Raw genomic sequence first — 16,321 nt, 5'->3', positions numbered from 1 at the left:
AAACAGGAGGTGGGGACAGATGGGCTACCCACCAGCGAGCTGGGAGGGGGAAGAGTCTGAGACCATTTTTAAGGGAAAAGAAGCCTTCCCGGAAGCATAAGTGGCCGGGTGCCCATTTTCTCTGCACAGTAGAGTAGGAATAAATGTGGGGTGAGGCAGGTAACCAGCAGGCTAAGTATCGGTCATTTGAGGCACCAGGCAGGGTGTGGGACCCTCAGAAGGCATTAGATCGTCCCCTCCCATAGGGTGCTTACAGCTGGGGAGACGTGTAGGTACAAAGGTAGCAGACAGGGTATGTGTGTATCGGCCCAGGGTCCGGTGGTAGACAGACCACAGCAGGTGCTAACACGTGGTAAGAAGAGGAAAGGGCCGGAGTGACACTGAGGTGTCACAGACCTATTGACTACCGGACACGGTTACTGCTCCCAGGGCAGGGGAGCAAAGGGAGGAACTTGGGACTGTTACAATGTGGAGGCTTGCCGGAGGGGCTCTCTTCCCGCGGAGGAGATGCTGCCCTCTCAGGGTGCTCGGGGAGGCTGGTTCTCCGACCACACTACTGGGACCAGCTGTCGCTGCCAGAGCGAAGCTGTGCTGCTGTGGTTTCTCCGGTAACAGGAAAGGGCACGTCCCTTCTTTTTTGCCTGCAGCCTGGCAGGCTCCCTCCCTCTCACATTTCCCATGGGTGAACCTGTCCTGGAACGAGCTGGTAAAGGCGAATTGTGCTTGGCAGCGTCCCAGCCCCAGGGGCACGGGGGGAGTCCCGAGGGGCGGTGGGCTGGGAGGCGGAACAGCCCAGCCCTGCCGCCTCTGGCAGCTCGGCGTCCGTGGACGTGCTTCGACACATACATGAGCCTAAAACAGTAAGAACAACTCTGTCTCTACCTAACACGATACAGCCACTCTACGCAAAGGTGACCTTGCCCTCTCCCCAACGCGAAACAGTGTTGACACTCAGTGTTCCCACATCTGAGAGACCATGACACCTATTCTGGGCCAGATTAACGACTCAGACTGGCATGGTGGGTTAGACGACAGACACCTATTTCATGATCGGCAGGCCAGCCCACATGGTCACTGGGTGTCCCGTGGTTAGGTACCTGATCTCAAAAGGAGAAGAGTTATCGGCCAAAGAAGCCATGGATATTTTTCAAAACCCTGGAGTTCTGCATCGTAATTCTCCAGTCAGGGCTCGCAGGACGCTCCATACAGCGTTAACCTTTGCAATAGATGGTTTGTCTGTTGCCGAATCCTACTCAGTCATAAAGCCCAGGTGATGGCCCAGAGCTAAATTTGTAATAAGAATCACACCACATGGATTTTCATCAGTAAAGCTTTCCCTTAGAGAGAACTTGTACAACTCCATTAAGCCAGTTCAGTTCCTTGAGCTTTCTGTACAGTGCAATTAAATTGTTTCTCTGTTTAATATTTTTATTTTCATTTTTACTTTAAAATATTTTTATTAAGATCATTGTTTCTGGGGTGCCTGGGTGGCTCAGTGGGTTAAAGCCTCTGCCTTCGGCTCAGGTCATGATCTTAGGGTCCGGGGATCAAGCCCCGCATCGGGCTCTGTGCTCAGCAGGAAGCCTGCTTCCCTTTCTCTCTCTCTGCCTGCCTCTCTGCCTACTTGTGATCTCTATCTGTCAAATAAATAAATAAAATCTTTAAAAAAAATAAAAATAAAAAAATAAAATATTTTTATTAAGATCATTGTTTCTGGGGTGCCTTGGTGGCTCAGTGGGTTGGGGCCTCTGCCTTTGGCTTAGGTCACGATCCCAGGGTCCTGGGATGGAGCCCTGCATCAGGCTGTCTGCTCAGCAGGGAGCCTGCTTCCCTCACTCCCTCTCTGCTTACTTGTGATCTCAGTCTGTCAAATAAATAAGTAAAATCTTTAAAAAAAAATCATTGTTGGGGTGCCTGGGTGGCTCAGTCGGTTGGGGCCTCTGCCTTCGGCTCAGGTCATAATCTCAGAGTCCTGAGATCAAGCCCTCCATCGGGCTCTCTACCCACCAGGGAGCTTGCTTCCTCCTCTCTCTGCCTACCTGCTCTGATTGCTCTCTCTCTCCCTGTCAAATAAATAAGTAAAATATTTAAAAAAATATTTTTTTAAATCATTGTTTCCCATGAAATGTTACAATGGAAATTTAACTCAATCTAACTAATTCTAGTTCTTGCCTTTGCAAGCTGTAGCTTTTGCCCTTGTGGGCTTTCTTTTGTGGCTATTACCTCCTCCAGGTTTATTTTCCCCAAGTCAAACTTGACAGCTCAAAATTTAAGTCTTATATCTAAATGTGTATTTTTAGCTGATGTCATTTTTCTGTTAATGATTTCTAACAAAACACAACATGGAGAGAAGACTGTATTCTTTTTAAGATTTTATTTATTTGGCAGTGAGAGAGAGAGAGCACAAGTAGGGGGAGCAGCAGGCAGAGGGGGAAACAGGCTTCCGGCTGAGCAGGGACCCCGATGTGGGGCTCAATGCGGGGCTCAATCCCAGGACCCTGGGATCATGACCTGAGCTGAAGGTAGATGCTTAACGACTGAGCCACCCAGGCACCCCGTGTTTTGTTTTGTTTTATTTTTAAGATTTTATTTATTTGACATTGAGCAAAAGAGAGAGAGCGAGAACAAGCTGGGAGAGGGGTGGGGGAAGCAGAGAGATAAGCAGACTCCCCACTCAGTGTGGAGCCCAACACAGGGCTCAATCCCAGAAGCCTGAGATCATGACCTGAGCAAAAGTCAGTTGTTTAGCCAACTGACCCACCCAGGCACCCTCCCCCTTTTTAAGGGGAATTATTTTTTTCTTTTTAAGATTTTATTTATTTGACAGAGAGACAGCAAGAGAGGGAACACAAGCAGGGGGAATGAGAGAGGGAGAAGAAGGCTTCCCTGAGCAGGGAGCCCGATGTGAGGCTCGCTCCCCAGACCCTGGGATCACAACCTGAGCCGAAGGCAGACGCCCAACGACTAAGCCACCCAAGCGCCCCTAAAAGGCTTTTTAATTTTTTTAATTTTTTTTAAAGATTTTTTTTATTTATTTGACAGACAGAAATCAAGTAGGCAGAGAGGCAGGCAGAGAGAGGGAAGCAGGCTCCCTGCTGAGCAGAGAGCCCGATGTAGGGCTCGATTCCAGGACCCTGAGATTATGACCTGAGACGAAGGCAGAGGCTCTAACCCACTGAGCCACCCAGGCGCCCCAAGGGCTTTTTTTTAAAGCAAGCTCTATGCCCATTGTGGGACTTGAACTCATGACCTTGAGATCAACAGTTGCATGCTCTACTGACTGAGCCAGCCAGGTGCCCCAGACTATATGTCTTAGCTTTCCTGTAAGGAAATTGTGAGCAAGTTCCCTTAGATTTTCCTTGATCGTTCTTTATGTGCAAGGCTAGACTGTTCCTTCTACTCACATTTCATTCCGATCACTTTGCACGTGAGCTATCTACACAGGTGGCAAATCAAAGAGTACAAGATCCTCCAAATATGCCCTACTTTGTTCAATTGGGATGGCTAGCCGATAAGTACATATTTGAAAAAGGGGGACTGGAAGGCTTCACAGATTCGTGAACTAGACCCTGAGGTTGGAGAAGGTGCAGGAAGTTGGTTGGCAGGGGATAGTTAGCTGTCCCCTGCAGCTGGTGTTGCTCAGGTCTGTCACCTCTGTCACGGGGCTAGAGTAGATATCCACTTATCTGCTGCCATTTGCTTTACAGCCACTGCATGCCCAGAACTGCAGTAGGCACTGATGACGAAAGCTGAGTCACCGAGGCCTGTAGGACACGGAGTGGGAGAGGCAACTGCTGGAGCCAGGCAGGAAATAACCAAGCCATGGCTCTAATGGCTGGGGAGAGTCTTCTGAACCTGGGCAGAAGCAGATGGATGAAAATTCCGAGCTGGACTCAAGCTCCATTGAAATATTTAGAAAGCAGAATCACTCCCAAATCCTGGAGTGCCTGGGTGGCTCAGTTGGTTAAGCATTCAACTCAGGTCTCAGGTCTTGATCTCAGCTCAGGTCTTGATCTCAGGGTCATAAGTTCAAGCTCAGCACTGGGCTCCACGCTGGGTATGGAGCCTACTTTTAAAAAGTGGTGGGGTGCTGGGGGCTCAGTCAGTTAAGTGTCTGTCTTGGGCTCAGGTCATAATCCCAGGGTTCTCGGATCCAGCCCTGCATCAGGCTCCCTGCTCAGTGGGGATCCTTCTTCTCCCTCCCTCTGCTGCTCCTCCTGCTTGTGCACTCGCTCTCTCTCAGATAAATAAAATCTTAAAAAAAAAAAAAATCACTACAAATCCTAAGTAGGAGAAATAAAAACACACATATTATAATGAAACTGATGAAAGCAAATATGGAGAAAATCTTAAAAGCCACCAGAAGCAGAGAGGAAAGTTAGTTCCAAAAGAGTGACAATGAGACTTACAGCCAACTTCTCAATGGAAAAATATAAACCAGAACAGTGGAATTAAATCTCCTAAGGTTAAAGAAAATAGCTACCAACCTAGAATTCTGTACCCAGCAAAAGTATACTTCAATATTGAAGATGATATAAAGGCATCTTTGACAACCAAAACATGAGAGTATTTGTCACCTGCAGACCTTGTACTAAAGGAAATATTAAAAGGTGTTCTTCAGGGGCTGACTGGTGGGCCCAGTCAGAAGAGCATGTGATTCTTGATCTCAGAATTGTGAGTTCGAGTCCTACATTTAAAGTAGACCACTACTTTAAAAAAATTAAAAACTTGGGGGGCGCCTGGGTGGCTCAGTGGGTTGAGCCGCTGCCTTCGGCTCAGGTCATGATCTCAGGGTCCTGGGATCGAGTCCCGCATCGGGCTCTCTGCTCAGCAGGGAGCCTGCTTCCCTCTCTCTCTCTGCCTGCCTCTCTGTCTACTTGTGATCTCTGTCAAATAAATAAATAAAAAATCTTTTAAAAAAAAATTAAAAACTTGGGGCACCTGGGTGGTTCAGTTGTTAACTGTCTGCCTTCAGCTCAGGTCATGATCCCAAGATCATGGGATTGAGCCCCGAGTCAGGCTCCCTGCTCAGCAGGAAGCCTGCTTCTCCCTCTCCCACTCCCTCTGCTCTGTTCCCTCTCTCGCTGTGTCTCTGTCAAATAAATAAATGAAATCTTTTAAAAAAATTAAAAAATAAAAAAGTGTGGGACTTTATCATTCCCAAAACTCAATTTGAAAAAAAGGTGGCTCAGGGGCACCTGGGTGGTTCAGTCATTAAGCGTTTGCCTTTGGCTCAGGTCATGATCCCAGGGTCCTGGGATCGAGCCCCATATTGGGCTTCCTGCTCTGCAGGGAGTCTGCTCCTCCCTCTCCCGTTCCCACTGTGTTCCCTCTCTGGCTGTCTCTCTCTGTGTCATATAAATAAATAAAATATTAAAAAACAAAACAAATCAAAAAACGGTGGCTCAGTTAGTTAAGCATCTGACTTCGGCTCAGGTCATGATCTCAAGGTCCTGGGATCCAGCCCCGAGTCAGGCTCTCTGCCCTCAGTACGGAGTCTGCTTATCTTCCCCCCGTACCCCTCCCTCTGCTCCTGTTCTCTCTCACTCTCACATAAATAAATAAAATCTTTAAAATTAGTAAATAGATGTACCTGGGTGGCTCAGTCAGTTAAGTGTCTGCCTTCAGCTTGGGTCATGATCCCAGGGTTCTGGGATCAAGCCTCACGTCTGGCTCCCTGCTCAGTGGGGAGGAGCCTGCTTCTCCCTCTTCCTCTGCCACTCCCCCTGCTTTTGCACTCTCTCTCTCATTCTCTCTCTCAGTCAAATGGATAAATAAAATATTTAAAATTAATTAATTAAAATAAGTATTCTAAAGGTCTGCATTATCTAAAAAGAGATAAAAATAATACTTTAGCTTGGCTGGGTGGCTCAGTCAGTTAAGCATCTGCCTTCAGCTCAGGTCATGATCCCAGGGTCCTGGCATCCAGTCCTGCATCAGGCTTCCTGCTCAGCAGGGAGTCTGCTTCTCCCTCTCCCTCTATCCCTCCCTCCTGCTCATGCCTGCTCAAATAAGTAAATAAAATCTTTTAAAAGTAATGCTTTATATTAGACTTCAATAAGCCATAAATGTATGTTACAATTTCTCAGGTAAATACCCAAAAAATAATAATTAAAAAAAAATAGGGGCGCCTGAGTGGCTTAGTCGGTTAAGCGTCTGCCTTTGGCTCAAGTCATGATCTCAGTGTCCTGTGATCAAGCCCTGCATTAGGCTTCCTGCTTAGCAGGGAGTCTGCTTCTCCCTCTCTCTCTGCCCCTTCCCCTACTTGTGTGCACTCGTGCGTGCGCTCTCTCTCAAATAAATAAGATATATTTTTTTAAAATAACAAATAAATAGGCGTGCCTGGGTGGCTCAGTCAACTGGGTGTCTGCCTTTGGCTCGAGTCATGGAACTGGGGTCCTAGGATCAAGCCTCACATTGGGGTCCCTGCTGGGGAACAAGTCTGTTTCACCCTCTCCCTCTGCCCATTCCCCTGCTTATGCTCTCTCTCTCAAATAAATAAATTTTAAAATATATATAACAAACAAATAAGTATAACCACAGAGGGCACCTGGCTGGCTTAGTCAGTAGACCAGGAGGCTCGGGGTAGTGAGTTCTTGGGGTAGTGAGTTCGAGCCCACATTGGGCATAGAGCTTACCAAAAAAAAAAAAAAAAGAATAGAGAAAAAAACAGTATAGCCACCAAGATAATAGAGAAGAAGGAGAAAACTGAATAATAAAAAATCAGTAGTGGTGAAACTACAATTCACTAGGAAAACAATGATTATAAATTTGTGTACATCTAACGATCTAGCCTCAAAACTAAGAGAAGTAAAAAGGGAATTAGGCAGGGTACCTGAGTGGTTCAGTTGGTTGATTCTTGGTTTCAACTCAGGTCATGAGGCCCAGGTCCTTGGCACCAGTCTGCTTCTCCCTCCCCCCCACCCCTACCGATCCCTACCCTTCTCTCTCTCTCTCTCTCTCTCTCTCTCTCTAATATAAATAAATCTAAAAATAATAATTAAAAAGGGGAAATGTATTAACAAGGAAGAAAGACTAAAAATCGTTATATAAACATCTCAGGAACTTAGAACAGCAAATTCAACCCAAGAAAGCAACAGGAAGGAAATAATATAGAGAAGAGCAGAAATTAATGAAATGGATAACAAACACCCAATACGAATCTCAAAACTAAGAGCTGATTCTTTGAAAAGATTAACAGAATGGGGCGCCTGGGTGGCTCAGTGGGTTGGGGCCTCTGCCTTTGGCTTAGGTCATGATCCCAGGGTCCTGGGATGGAGCCCTGCATCAGGCTCTCTGCTCAGCAGGGAGCCTGCTTCCCTCTCTCCCTCTCTGCCTGCCTCTCTCCCTACTTGTGATCTCAGTCTGTCAAATAAATAAATAAAATCTTTTTAAAAAAAGAAAGAAAGAGGGCGCCTGGGTGGCTCAGTGTGTTAAGCCGCTGCCTTTGGCTCAGGTCATGATCTCAGGGTCCTGGGATCGAGTCCCACATCGGGTTCTCTGCTCAGCGGAGATCCTGCTTCCCTCTCTCTCTCTCTGCCTGCCTCTCCATCTACTTGTGATCTCTCTCTGTCAAATAAATAAATAAAATCTTTAAAAAAAAAAAAAAAGAAAGAAAGAAAAATACAAATGATATCTAGAATGAAAAAAGAAGACACAAATACAGATCCTATAGTCTTTATAAGGATTTTAAGTGCTTTATATGAGGTATATACCCAAAGGAATTGAAGGCAGGGCCTCAGATATCTATGCACCCGTGTTCACAGCATTATTCATGATAGCCAAAAGGGAGAAGCAACCCAAGTGTCCATCAACAGATGAACAAACAAAATGTGGTATAGTGGAATATCATCCAGCCATAAACAGGAATTTCGATACATGCTGTAACATGAACCTTGAAAACATTAAGTGAAATAAGACCCAAAGGGACAACTATCATATGATTTCACTCATATAAAACAGGCAAATTCACAGAGATAGAAAGATTAGAAGTTATTAGCGGCAGGAGGGAGGGGGCAGTGGAATTATTGCTTAAGGGTTACAAAGTTTCTGTTAAAGGTGATGAAGAGGGGAGCCTGTGTGGCTCAGTGGGTTAAAGCCTCTGCCTTCAGCTCAGGTCATGATCCCAGGGTCCTGGGATTGAGCCCCGCATTGAGCCCCGCATTGGGCTCTCTGCTCAGCAGGAAGCCTGCTTCCTCCTCTCTCTGACTGCCTCTCTGCCTACTTGTAATCTCTGTCTGTCAAATAAATAAAATCTTTTTTTAAAAAAAAAGGTGATGAAGTTTTGGATATAAATCACTGTATGACTATATCGCTATAGATCACTACATCATGGTTGTCTAACATTGTGACTATACTTAATACTGCTGAATGGTTAAAATGCAAATTTTACATTAGGCTAATCATTGTAAATGGATGTTATGAACAACTTCCTACCAAAAGAATTTGAAAATTTAGATAAAACAGACAAATTCCTAGGGAAACACCACTTACCAAACTTGGTAAAAGAACAAATAGACAATATGAATAATTCTAAGTCTCTGAAGGAAATTGAGTATGTAATTAATAACCCTTCCACAAAAAACACTCAGGGCCTAGGTGACTTTACCACTGAATACTGCCAAACATTTAAGGAAGAAATAACACCAATCTTACTCTTCCAAATAAGTGGTAAAGAACACTTCTGAACTCATTTTATGAAGCCGACATACCTTAATACCAAAACTTGAAAAGGACATTAACATAAAAGGAAAATCCCACGCCAATTTTATTCGTGAACACAGATGTAAAAATCCTAAGACAATATTAACAAATTGAATCCAGCATATATAAAAAGCATAACATTACGACCAAGTAGAGTTCGTTCCAGAATGCAAGGTTGGTAAATCAGTAAATACAGAATTGCCACATTCGCAGAATAAAAGAGGCAATGCTTATGATCATTTCAAAAGATGCAGAAGAGTGCTCGCTTCGGCAGCACATATACAAAAGATGCAGAAGAAGAATTAGATAAAAGTCAATATCCATTCCAGATAAAAAAAACTCTTAGCAAAGCAGGAAGGAAAAGGAGTCTACGTAATCTGATACAGATATCTACAATAAACAGATAGCAAACATCGTACTTCATGGAGAAATCTGAACACTTTTCCTCTGAGATGAGGAAATGAGTAAGGGATGCCTTCTGTTTACCATTTCTACACAACAAACACGGCCGCGCTAACATATAAGAAGCACGACAGTGATATATTGCAAGCTTTTCAGGGCATTTATCCTGTTCAATGGGGGGAGAATGGGAAAGATAAAATAACAAAGAACAATTATATAGGGGCGCCTGGGTGGCTCAGTAGGTTAAAGCCTCTGCCTTCGGCTCGGGTCATGGTCCCAGGGTCGGGTCATGGTCGCAGGGTCCTCGGATCTAGCCCCACATCGGGCTCTCTGCTCAGTGGGGAGCCTGCTTCCTCCTCTCTCTGCCTGCTTGTGACCTCTGTCTGTCAAATAAAAAAAATCTTAAAAAAAAAAAAAGAACAATTATATAGCAATGAGAATCTCTCTTCCGCTTTGCTCATCCCTTTATTTCCTCTGAGTATCAGAACCAGAGTGGAAGCAACAGTCTTTTGGATCACCAATCAGATGCTGCTGATCGTTCAACTTTAGACGGAGAAGGAGCCTTGAAATATCATCCCCTATAACAACCCTGTGGATTCACAAGAAAAGAACGATGGGCCAGAGAGATTGAAGGAGTTGTCTGAGATCCTACTGCCACTTAGAACCCGTTTTCCTCGCTGGTTGGTAATGTGAGTCTCTTAGGTCCAATGTGAGCGTCCCCGGGTGCCGCAGCGACTCCACCTCCAGAGGAAAGCGTCACCCACGGAGAGGCAGAGCAAGTCTGGTGGCACACCTTTCGCCCCGCTGACATCACAAGCAGAATGCTGGGGCTGGTCACACTTGAATTGTGATGTCAAGGAACAAAGCTGGCAATTTTCGAGAAGGGGGGCCAACTTGATAGGGAGATCACAAAACAGCAGCCAAAGGGAAAGGTGAGAAGGCAGCCATCGGATCCCAAGAGATGGAGAGGGCTGGGGTAGGGCACGTGGGACTGATGGGGACCCTCCTGACAGCTAGTGAAGTGAGACCAGGGCAAGGCCCCTGCACCAGAACGCCCAGGGGTTCTTTTCTCTCCCGTCACAGGGCCGCCAAGCCTCTAGCCCTCTCTGACATGCAGAAGGTTTCACGTAAGTACTTGTGTCCATTTTCCCTTACATTGATGTGACTTCTTTCTGCCATCCGCTTGCTTGACCAAGATTTGCTGCAGGAGTTAGGGCTGGGACATGGAGAACACAAGCCCCATGTTATGCCTCCCATGTTGGCTGACCGATGACACAGTCTCTGTACCCCATGGGGAGACAGCTGCTTCCCTGGAAAGGACTGGCCCTCAGAGGCCCTTCAACTCCTGCTGTGGCTTCTTCATGGTTCTGCTCTGTCTTCTCAGGGCCAGCCCAGGACCACAACCCAGCCCTGCAGCCCCCTGCCCAGCCCTCAAGACCTCCCCAAACCCAGCTCCTAATGAGTAACAGCAGTCTCAGCACCTTCGAGGACCAAGTCCTCTGTCCCATTTGCCTGGAGGTGTTCCGCAACCCGGTCACCACCGCCTGCGGGCACAACTTCTGCATGACCTGCCTCCAAGGCTTCTGGGACCACCAGGCCACCGAGGGCGAGACACTCTACTGCCCCCAGTGCCGGGAGAGCTTCCCCTCCAGACCGCGCCTCTGCAAGAATGTCATCCTGGAGGAGATGGTGACCTGCTTCACCCAGGCCAAGGGCCACACCTTGGGATCCTCTCGGATCCTGGCGGGGCCCCGGGACGTGCCCTGCGACTTCTGTGCTCCGCAGAAGCTCAAGTCGGTCAAGTCCTGTCTGCAGTGCATGGCCTCCCTGTGCGAAAAGCACCTGCGCAGCCACTTCGAAGACCAGGCGTTCCGGGACCACTCGCTGCTGGAGCCCGTGTGGGACCTCAAGAGCCGCCTGTGCCGCAAGCACCGCCAGCTGCGGCGGCTGTACTGCCGCACCGAAGGCTGCTGCGTGTGCGGGGCCTGCCTGCTGGAGGAGCACAAAAACCATGACACCATCCCCCTGGAGGAGGAGCGCGCCTGCAAGGAGGTGAGGCCGGAGGGGAGGAGCCAGGGCCTTGCCGCCCACCCGCCGACACTTACCCAGCGTGAGTCTTTTTTTTTTTTTTTTTTTTAAGATTTTGGGCCCCCTGTGTGGCTCAGTTGGTTAGACGACTGCCTTCGACTCGGGTCATGATCCTGGAGTCCCAGGATCAAGTCCCACATCTGGCTCCCTGCTTGGCAGGGAATCTGCTTCTCCCGCTGACCTCTCTCCTCTCATGCTCTCTCTCTCAAATAAATAAATAAAATATAAAAAAAAAAAGATTTTATTTATTTATTTGACGGAGAGACACAGCGAGAGAGGGAACACAAGCAGGGGGAGCAGGAGAGGGAGACGCAGGCTTCCCCCCGAGCAGGGAGCCTGATGTGAGGCTCGATCCCATGACCCCGGGGATAATGACCTGAGCCAAAGGCAGATGCTTAAGGACTGAGCCACCCAGGAGCCCCAGAGTGTGAAAGCCTTTCATAAGCTGGGGGCACACCTGTCCTTGGAGGGTAGTTATGAGACCATCCAAGTGACAGCCATGGGGGCGGGTGCACGGGGATGTGAGAAAGGGCTGGCAAGTTCGATGAACAAGGGTCCCAAGTTGTATGTACGAGTTCTAGGGTTCATTTTTTTCTTGCACAGCAAAAGGAAAGTTGGAAAGAAAACCTGTCATGTCGGGTGGAGCAAATCCCCTCCTTTTCTCTACTTTCAACTCTTGTTACATATATTTGCCCTGGTTTTTCGAAGGGAACACATATTTCAGACATTCTACCATGTGTGTTCGGTAAGAGTGCTCTCCCCACATAGCCACCGGGAACGGAAACGAGAACGGCCCACGGCCAGAGGCTCAGGCCAGGGTGGAAACCCATTCACCACCCTGTTGAGCTCAGTGGGCACTTTTTTCATAGCGAGACTTGGTCAGCAGCATGTTGACTTAGAGAGTCTGGCTTGAGCTGCTTATCTGGGGCTGCACCAGCAACAGCTCACGGACAGGCACTTGGACCCGCACAGTTCTTCGTCTGTTGTAAACAAGAATGTGCCCGTTGCTGGAACAGGTGGAGAACAGAAGGCTTCTCTGTAGAGGGACATGGGACACAGTGCGCGCTGGGCCAGGCAGCGCCAGCCCAGCGAGTTATCTCCGGGGCTCCATATCCGCTATGTTCCTCCTTGACCCACTGCCACCTCTCAAGCCACTGCACACTCTACAGCCCCTTTCTGTGACCTGAAACCCCGTGGTCATCACTACTAGGGCAGAGAACCTGGGAGTCAGAGACCATGAGCAGAGGGTAGACCCTGGGCCACCGTCCCTTCAGCGCTGGTCTTTCTCTCTCTCGTGCAGGCATCTTCGGAATGTAAGAGGTATGCCTCCTCTGGGCTTGTGGAAGGGCTTCTCCGAGGCCACTTCCTGGAATCAGGGGCCCTCTCCTCCTCCCTCTCGCTCCCAGGTGGAGGTTCGGAAGGTCCAGGCCAATGTGGAAAACCAGATGCTGATCATCAACTCTGACAGCCAGAAGCACAGGGGGCAGGTGGCCTTTCTCTCGGTAAGCCTGGCCCACCCTCTCCCAGGCCGGGGCTTCCCGGCAGTGCCCTGCATCGGGCTCAAGGGCCCTCTCAGGGCTTGGAGTGGAGGTCGTGGAGCCTAGCTGTCAGCAACAGGACGCCGAGGCAGGCTCCGGGCCAGAACACTCGGGGTACCCAGCTCCAGCTCCTAGATGCCTCTCGACACTCCGTCCACCCCACCCCCCTGCAGAAACTGATCCAGACAACTCGTGAGGAGGTGAACACCTGCTTCTCAGAGATCATCCAGGAGGTCAAAAATCTGCAGATGAAGGTCTTGGATTTTGTGGAGAAAGAGGAGGCAGCGGCTCTGGGGAAGCTGGGCAGCTCTATCCAGCAGAGCCACAACCGGCTCCTGAAGCTGGAGGGGGACAGCATCTGGCTCCGCACCCTGCTCGCCAACAGGAGCGACCAGCAGTTTCTGCAGGCGAGCCCCCCACCCCTCCCATCTCTGCCCCAGGACCTGACACAGCCTCCGCTCCCCTCCCCCTCGCCACCTGCAGATGCTCCAGATCTGCCCAGACCTAGGATTAAGTGGTCAGCATTTGGGGCTGCCTCTCTTTGTCCATTCTCCAGCCTCCAGGAGGCTCCCTATCCCAGGCCATCAGTCCCCAGCTTACACCAACCCATCTGGCTTCTTCCTCCACCTGGGGCACTCAGCCTTTCCCTAACCTTCCTGCCTTCATTTTCCTGGAACAGAAGGGAGTGGACCCTGGGATTCCGAGTACCTGCCACGGTGTACGTTTCTCTGGACTCCCCCAGGTCAGGGAAGCAAACGAGTCCAGAACAATCCAGATAGCCTGGCATGAAATCCCTTTTCCTTCCCCAGCCCTGGCCTGGTCCCCAGCCCACTGCTGCTACGGGAGGGTAGCAGGGAGGGTCACTAAGCAGAGGTCTGGGTGACAGCAACCTTGTCTATACGTGTGGCCCAGGGCTCCCCAGACTCCGGACTCAGCACTAACCTCCTTTCTTCAGCTGGGATCACGCTCCTGGGAGCAGATTTCTAATTTCTAGAGCTGTTGCTCACTGTGTCCAGCCACACACAGCAGCGGCCTCCCTCAACACACACACACACACACACCAGGAAACATTTGGCAAGGTTTTTCCCTAAGCAATTAAAAGCTCAAAAGAAACCTCTTCCCATTGTTTTCTAATACACTTTGCTTAATGCACGAGGCCACCGCAGCCATGCTTTTAGCAAAGCCCTCATCTAAGACCTCATGACCAGCAGGGAGGCAGAGAGATGTCCTGGTTTGAAAATAAGCCATTTCTTCACCTGCCCCATGGTTCCACGGACCCCGAAGCCCCTAGCATAAGTGGGAGCTCCTGGCATCGGCCTGGGTGCTGGCTCACAGGTGGCACTGGGGGCCGCTCCCTGCCTTCAGGAGTTCCCCAGGCTGAAGCACTTCCCTGCCTGCATGGAACCCCTGATGGGAACCAACTGTGAGGAGAAGCAGACCTTCCTCCAGTTGCCAGAGACCCTGGAGGAGCTCCGGACCCGGCTGATGGACCTGGGCCTCAGCTTCATCAATCAGCTCCTCCTGAAGGGTCAGTACCGGGCAGCCTGGGGGTTACCGGAGACTCACCCACGTTCCGGGGGCGGGACCAGCCCACTGGGCAGTGTTTGCAGAGAGCCCTGCCTGCCCCTATGTGCCTTCCCCCAGGTGACGCAGCCTGCTGGAAGCCCACGCCTCTCTCTGGAAGAACGCTGGGCTGTAAGAGTGTCCTCAGCAAAGCCCCTCCATTCCCCCCCCCCGCAGGCATTAAGATGAACTCCTATGAGGTGCTGCCCCCAGCTGTGGACAGGAAAACACTTCTCAAGTGTGAGTCCTCCCCAGTGGCATCCAGAATCAGTGGGAAAGAAAGGAGCAGCCCCAGTCCCACCCTGGGGGGCCTCGTCTTGCCCTGCCCCACCTGCTTTCAGACCAGGGCTCCAGAGAGATGCCAGCCCTGGTTGCCCTGACCTCCCACTTGCCACTGGAGACCTCAGAAGGACTCAGCCTGAAACTCGAGGCCCTGATAGGGGGAGGGGAGGACTAACCTGTCTCATCCCATGGCTGGACCAAGGATCTGCCTCCTGCCCAGCCACTGGTTCTGCCGCCCTCCCGGGCTGTGGTGTGTTACCACCTCTGCCCTCAGCTTGGTGCCTGCCAGTGTCCCCCGGGGCTTTAGTCTAGCCAGCTTGGATGACACTAACCATTTTGTCTTCAGACAAACTTCCTTTTCATTTGATGCTTCCGCAGCCCGTCTCCTGGGCGGGGCTGGGAGGCACAGCTCCGTGACTTCTCTGAGATATAGTGGGTCTCTCTGGTGAATCCCTGAGTCACCTCCTCCAGGAGCCCTTGACCTTCCCTCAATCCCGTCCAGTCTCAGGTCCTCGGCCCCCCGGGGTGCTCCTCCCATCTCCCTTCCCCGTCTCCTCCCACAGGTTACTGCAACCTGAACTTTGACCCCACCACGGCCAGCGAGGAGCTGTTCCTGTTCAAGGAGACCCACTCGGTGCTGAACCTGGGCATCCTCCTGGAGCCCTTCGCCACCAGCGGCCCCTTCCCCGGCTTCAAGCAGTGGCCGCAGGTGCTGTGCTCGCGCGGCCTGTCCGAGGGCCGCCACTACTGGGAGGCCGACGTGTCCAACTCGTGGGTGTGCCTGGGCCTCACCTACCGCCGCTGCCCCCCGCTCGGCAGCCGCCCGCGCCGCAACATCGTCTACCTGCTGGGCCGCAACCCCTACTCGTGGTGCCTGGAGTGGGACTCGCTCAAGTTCTCCGTGTGGCACAACAACACGCAGACGGTGCTGCACGGCGGCTACCACCGCACGCTCGGCGTGGCGCTCGACTGCGGCGCCGGCTGCCTCTCCTTCTACTGCGTGGCGGGCGGCGTGAGCCTGCTCTACCGCTTCCTCGGCTCCTTCCTGGAGCCGCTCTACCCCGCGGTCATGGTCAGCAGCGGCGCCTCGGTGACGCTCAAGCAGCGCCCGGAGGCGGAGGTGTAGGCGGAGGAGGCGGTCAATAAAGCTGGACTGGAGCGCTGGCTGGGCCCGCGGAGCCGCGCGGGGGCGGGGGGGGGGGGTGCGGTGGCCACGGGAGGTCCCGGCCCCCGGTGGAGGGGTGGGATGGGCGGCCAACCGGCCTCCCGACCCGCCGCTCGGGATGGCTTGGGAATCCCAGGAAACAGGCAGACCCCTGCGTTCCCGCAGCCCCTCTGAGCCAGGCTGGAGTTCCCCCGGGGGACTGGGGACAGTCCGGTGGCCTCCGGAGGGTGGATTCCTGACCCGGGTGCACAGTCTCCCCCACCGTGGTGACCACCTTCCTAACCCCCCATCAGAGGCCCCTGGCCTTGGCTCTCCAGGCTGGTCCCGACTACTCAGCATTGGGGACCCAGGGATGTGTTCCCCAAGGCCGGCGGGGCCTGAGTGGGCGGGGCTTGGAGCAGATGGCTTCTCTCTGCCCCTCCCCCGCAGGTGACCAGGCTGAGAGGAGCACCTAACATGGGTAGGGGGGGTTCTGTCCCAGCTGCTTAACTGGGGTTTGGGAGGTTAAGGCGAGGAACCCAGGATGATCTCAGGCCCAAAGACAGGCTGAGGGCCTACTGACCGGAGCAGAGCGCCTCGT

The 16,321-nt window shown here is 51.2% G+C and overlaps 1 protein-coding gene across 3 annotated transcripts; it reads left to right on the top strand.

Moving 5' to 3' along the window:
- Positions 1 to 9,876: 9,876 nt before the first annotated feature.
- LOC125087211 (E3 ubiquitin/ISG15 ligase TRIM25-like) lies at positions 9,877 to 15,734 on the top strand. Of its 3 annotated transcripts, XM_047707292.1 has the most exons (9): positions 9,877 to 10,037; positions 10,189 to 10,232; positions 10,490 to 11,157; positions 12,600 to 12,695; positions 12,905 to 13,138; positions 13,411 to 13,473; positions 14,097 to 14,259; positions 14,472 to 14,534; positions 15,140 to 15,734. In XM_047707292.1, the coding sequence occupies exons 2-9, from the start codon at positions 10,217 to 10,219 to the stop codon at positions 15,700 to 15,702; spliced, it is 1,866 nt and encodes a 621-aa protein (XP_047563248.1). In that variant the 5' UTR covers positions 9,877 to 10,037; positions 10,189 to 10,216; the 3' UTR covers positions 15,703 to 15,734. The 3 variants fall into 3 exon arrangements, with proteins under 3 accessions (XP_047563248.1, XP_047563246.1, XP_047563247.1); XM_047707290.1 differs by having other exon boundaries at positions 9,877 to 10,232; XM_047707291.1 differs by lacking the exon at positions 13,411 to 13,473 and having other exon boundaries at positions 9,877 to 10,232.
- The last annotated feature ends 587 nt before the right edge of the window (positions 15,735 to 16,321 follow it).

The sequence above is a fragment of the Lutra lutra genome, chromosome 16 (assembly GCF_902655055.1).
Source record: "Lutra lutra chromosome 16, mLutLut1.2, whole genome shotgun sequence".
NCBI classification, from domain to species: Eukaryota; Metazoa; Chordata; class Mammalia; order Carnivora; family Mustelidae; genus Lutra; species Lutra lutra.
Note: the sequence above shows the minus strand (reverse complement) of the source record. Positions and strands in the feature narration are given on the sequence as shown.

What these genes read in the sequence shown, in the direction of transcription:
- LOC125087211 (XM_047707290.1), top strand. Translation starts at nt 10,067, where the DNA reads ATGGAGAGGGCTGGGGTAGGGCACGTGGGACTGATGGGGACCCTCCTG. An exon ending in CAATCAGCTCCTCCTGAAGG is followed by an intron (nt 14,260 to 14,471) that starts GTCAGTACCGGG and finishes CCCCCCCCGCAG; the next exon opens with GCATTAAGATGAACTCCTAT. An exon ending in CAGGAAAACACTTCTCAAGT is followed by an intron (nt 14,535 to 15,139) that starts GTGAGTCCTCCC and finishes CTCCTCCCACAG; the next exon opens with GTTACTGCAACCTGAACTTT.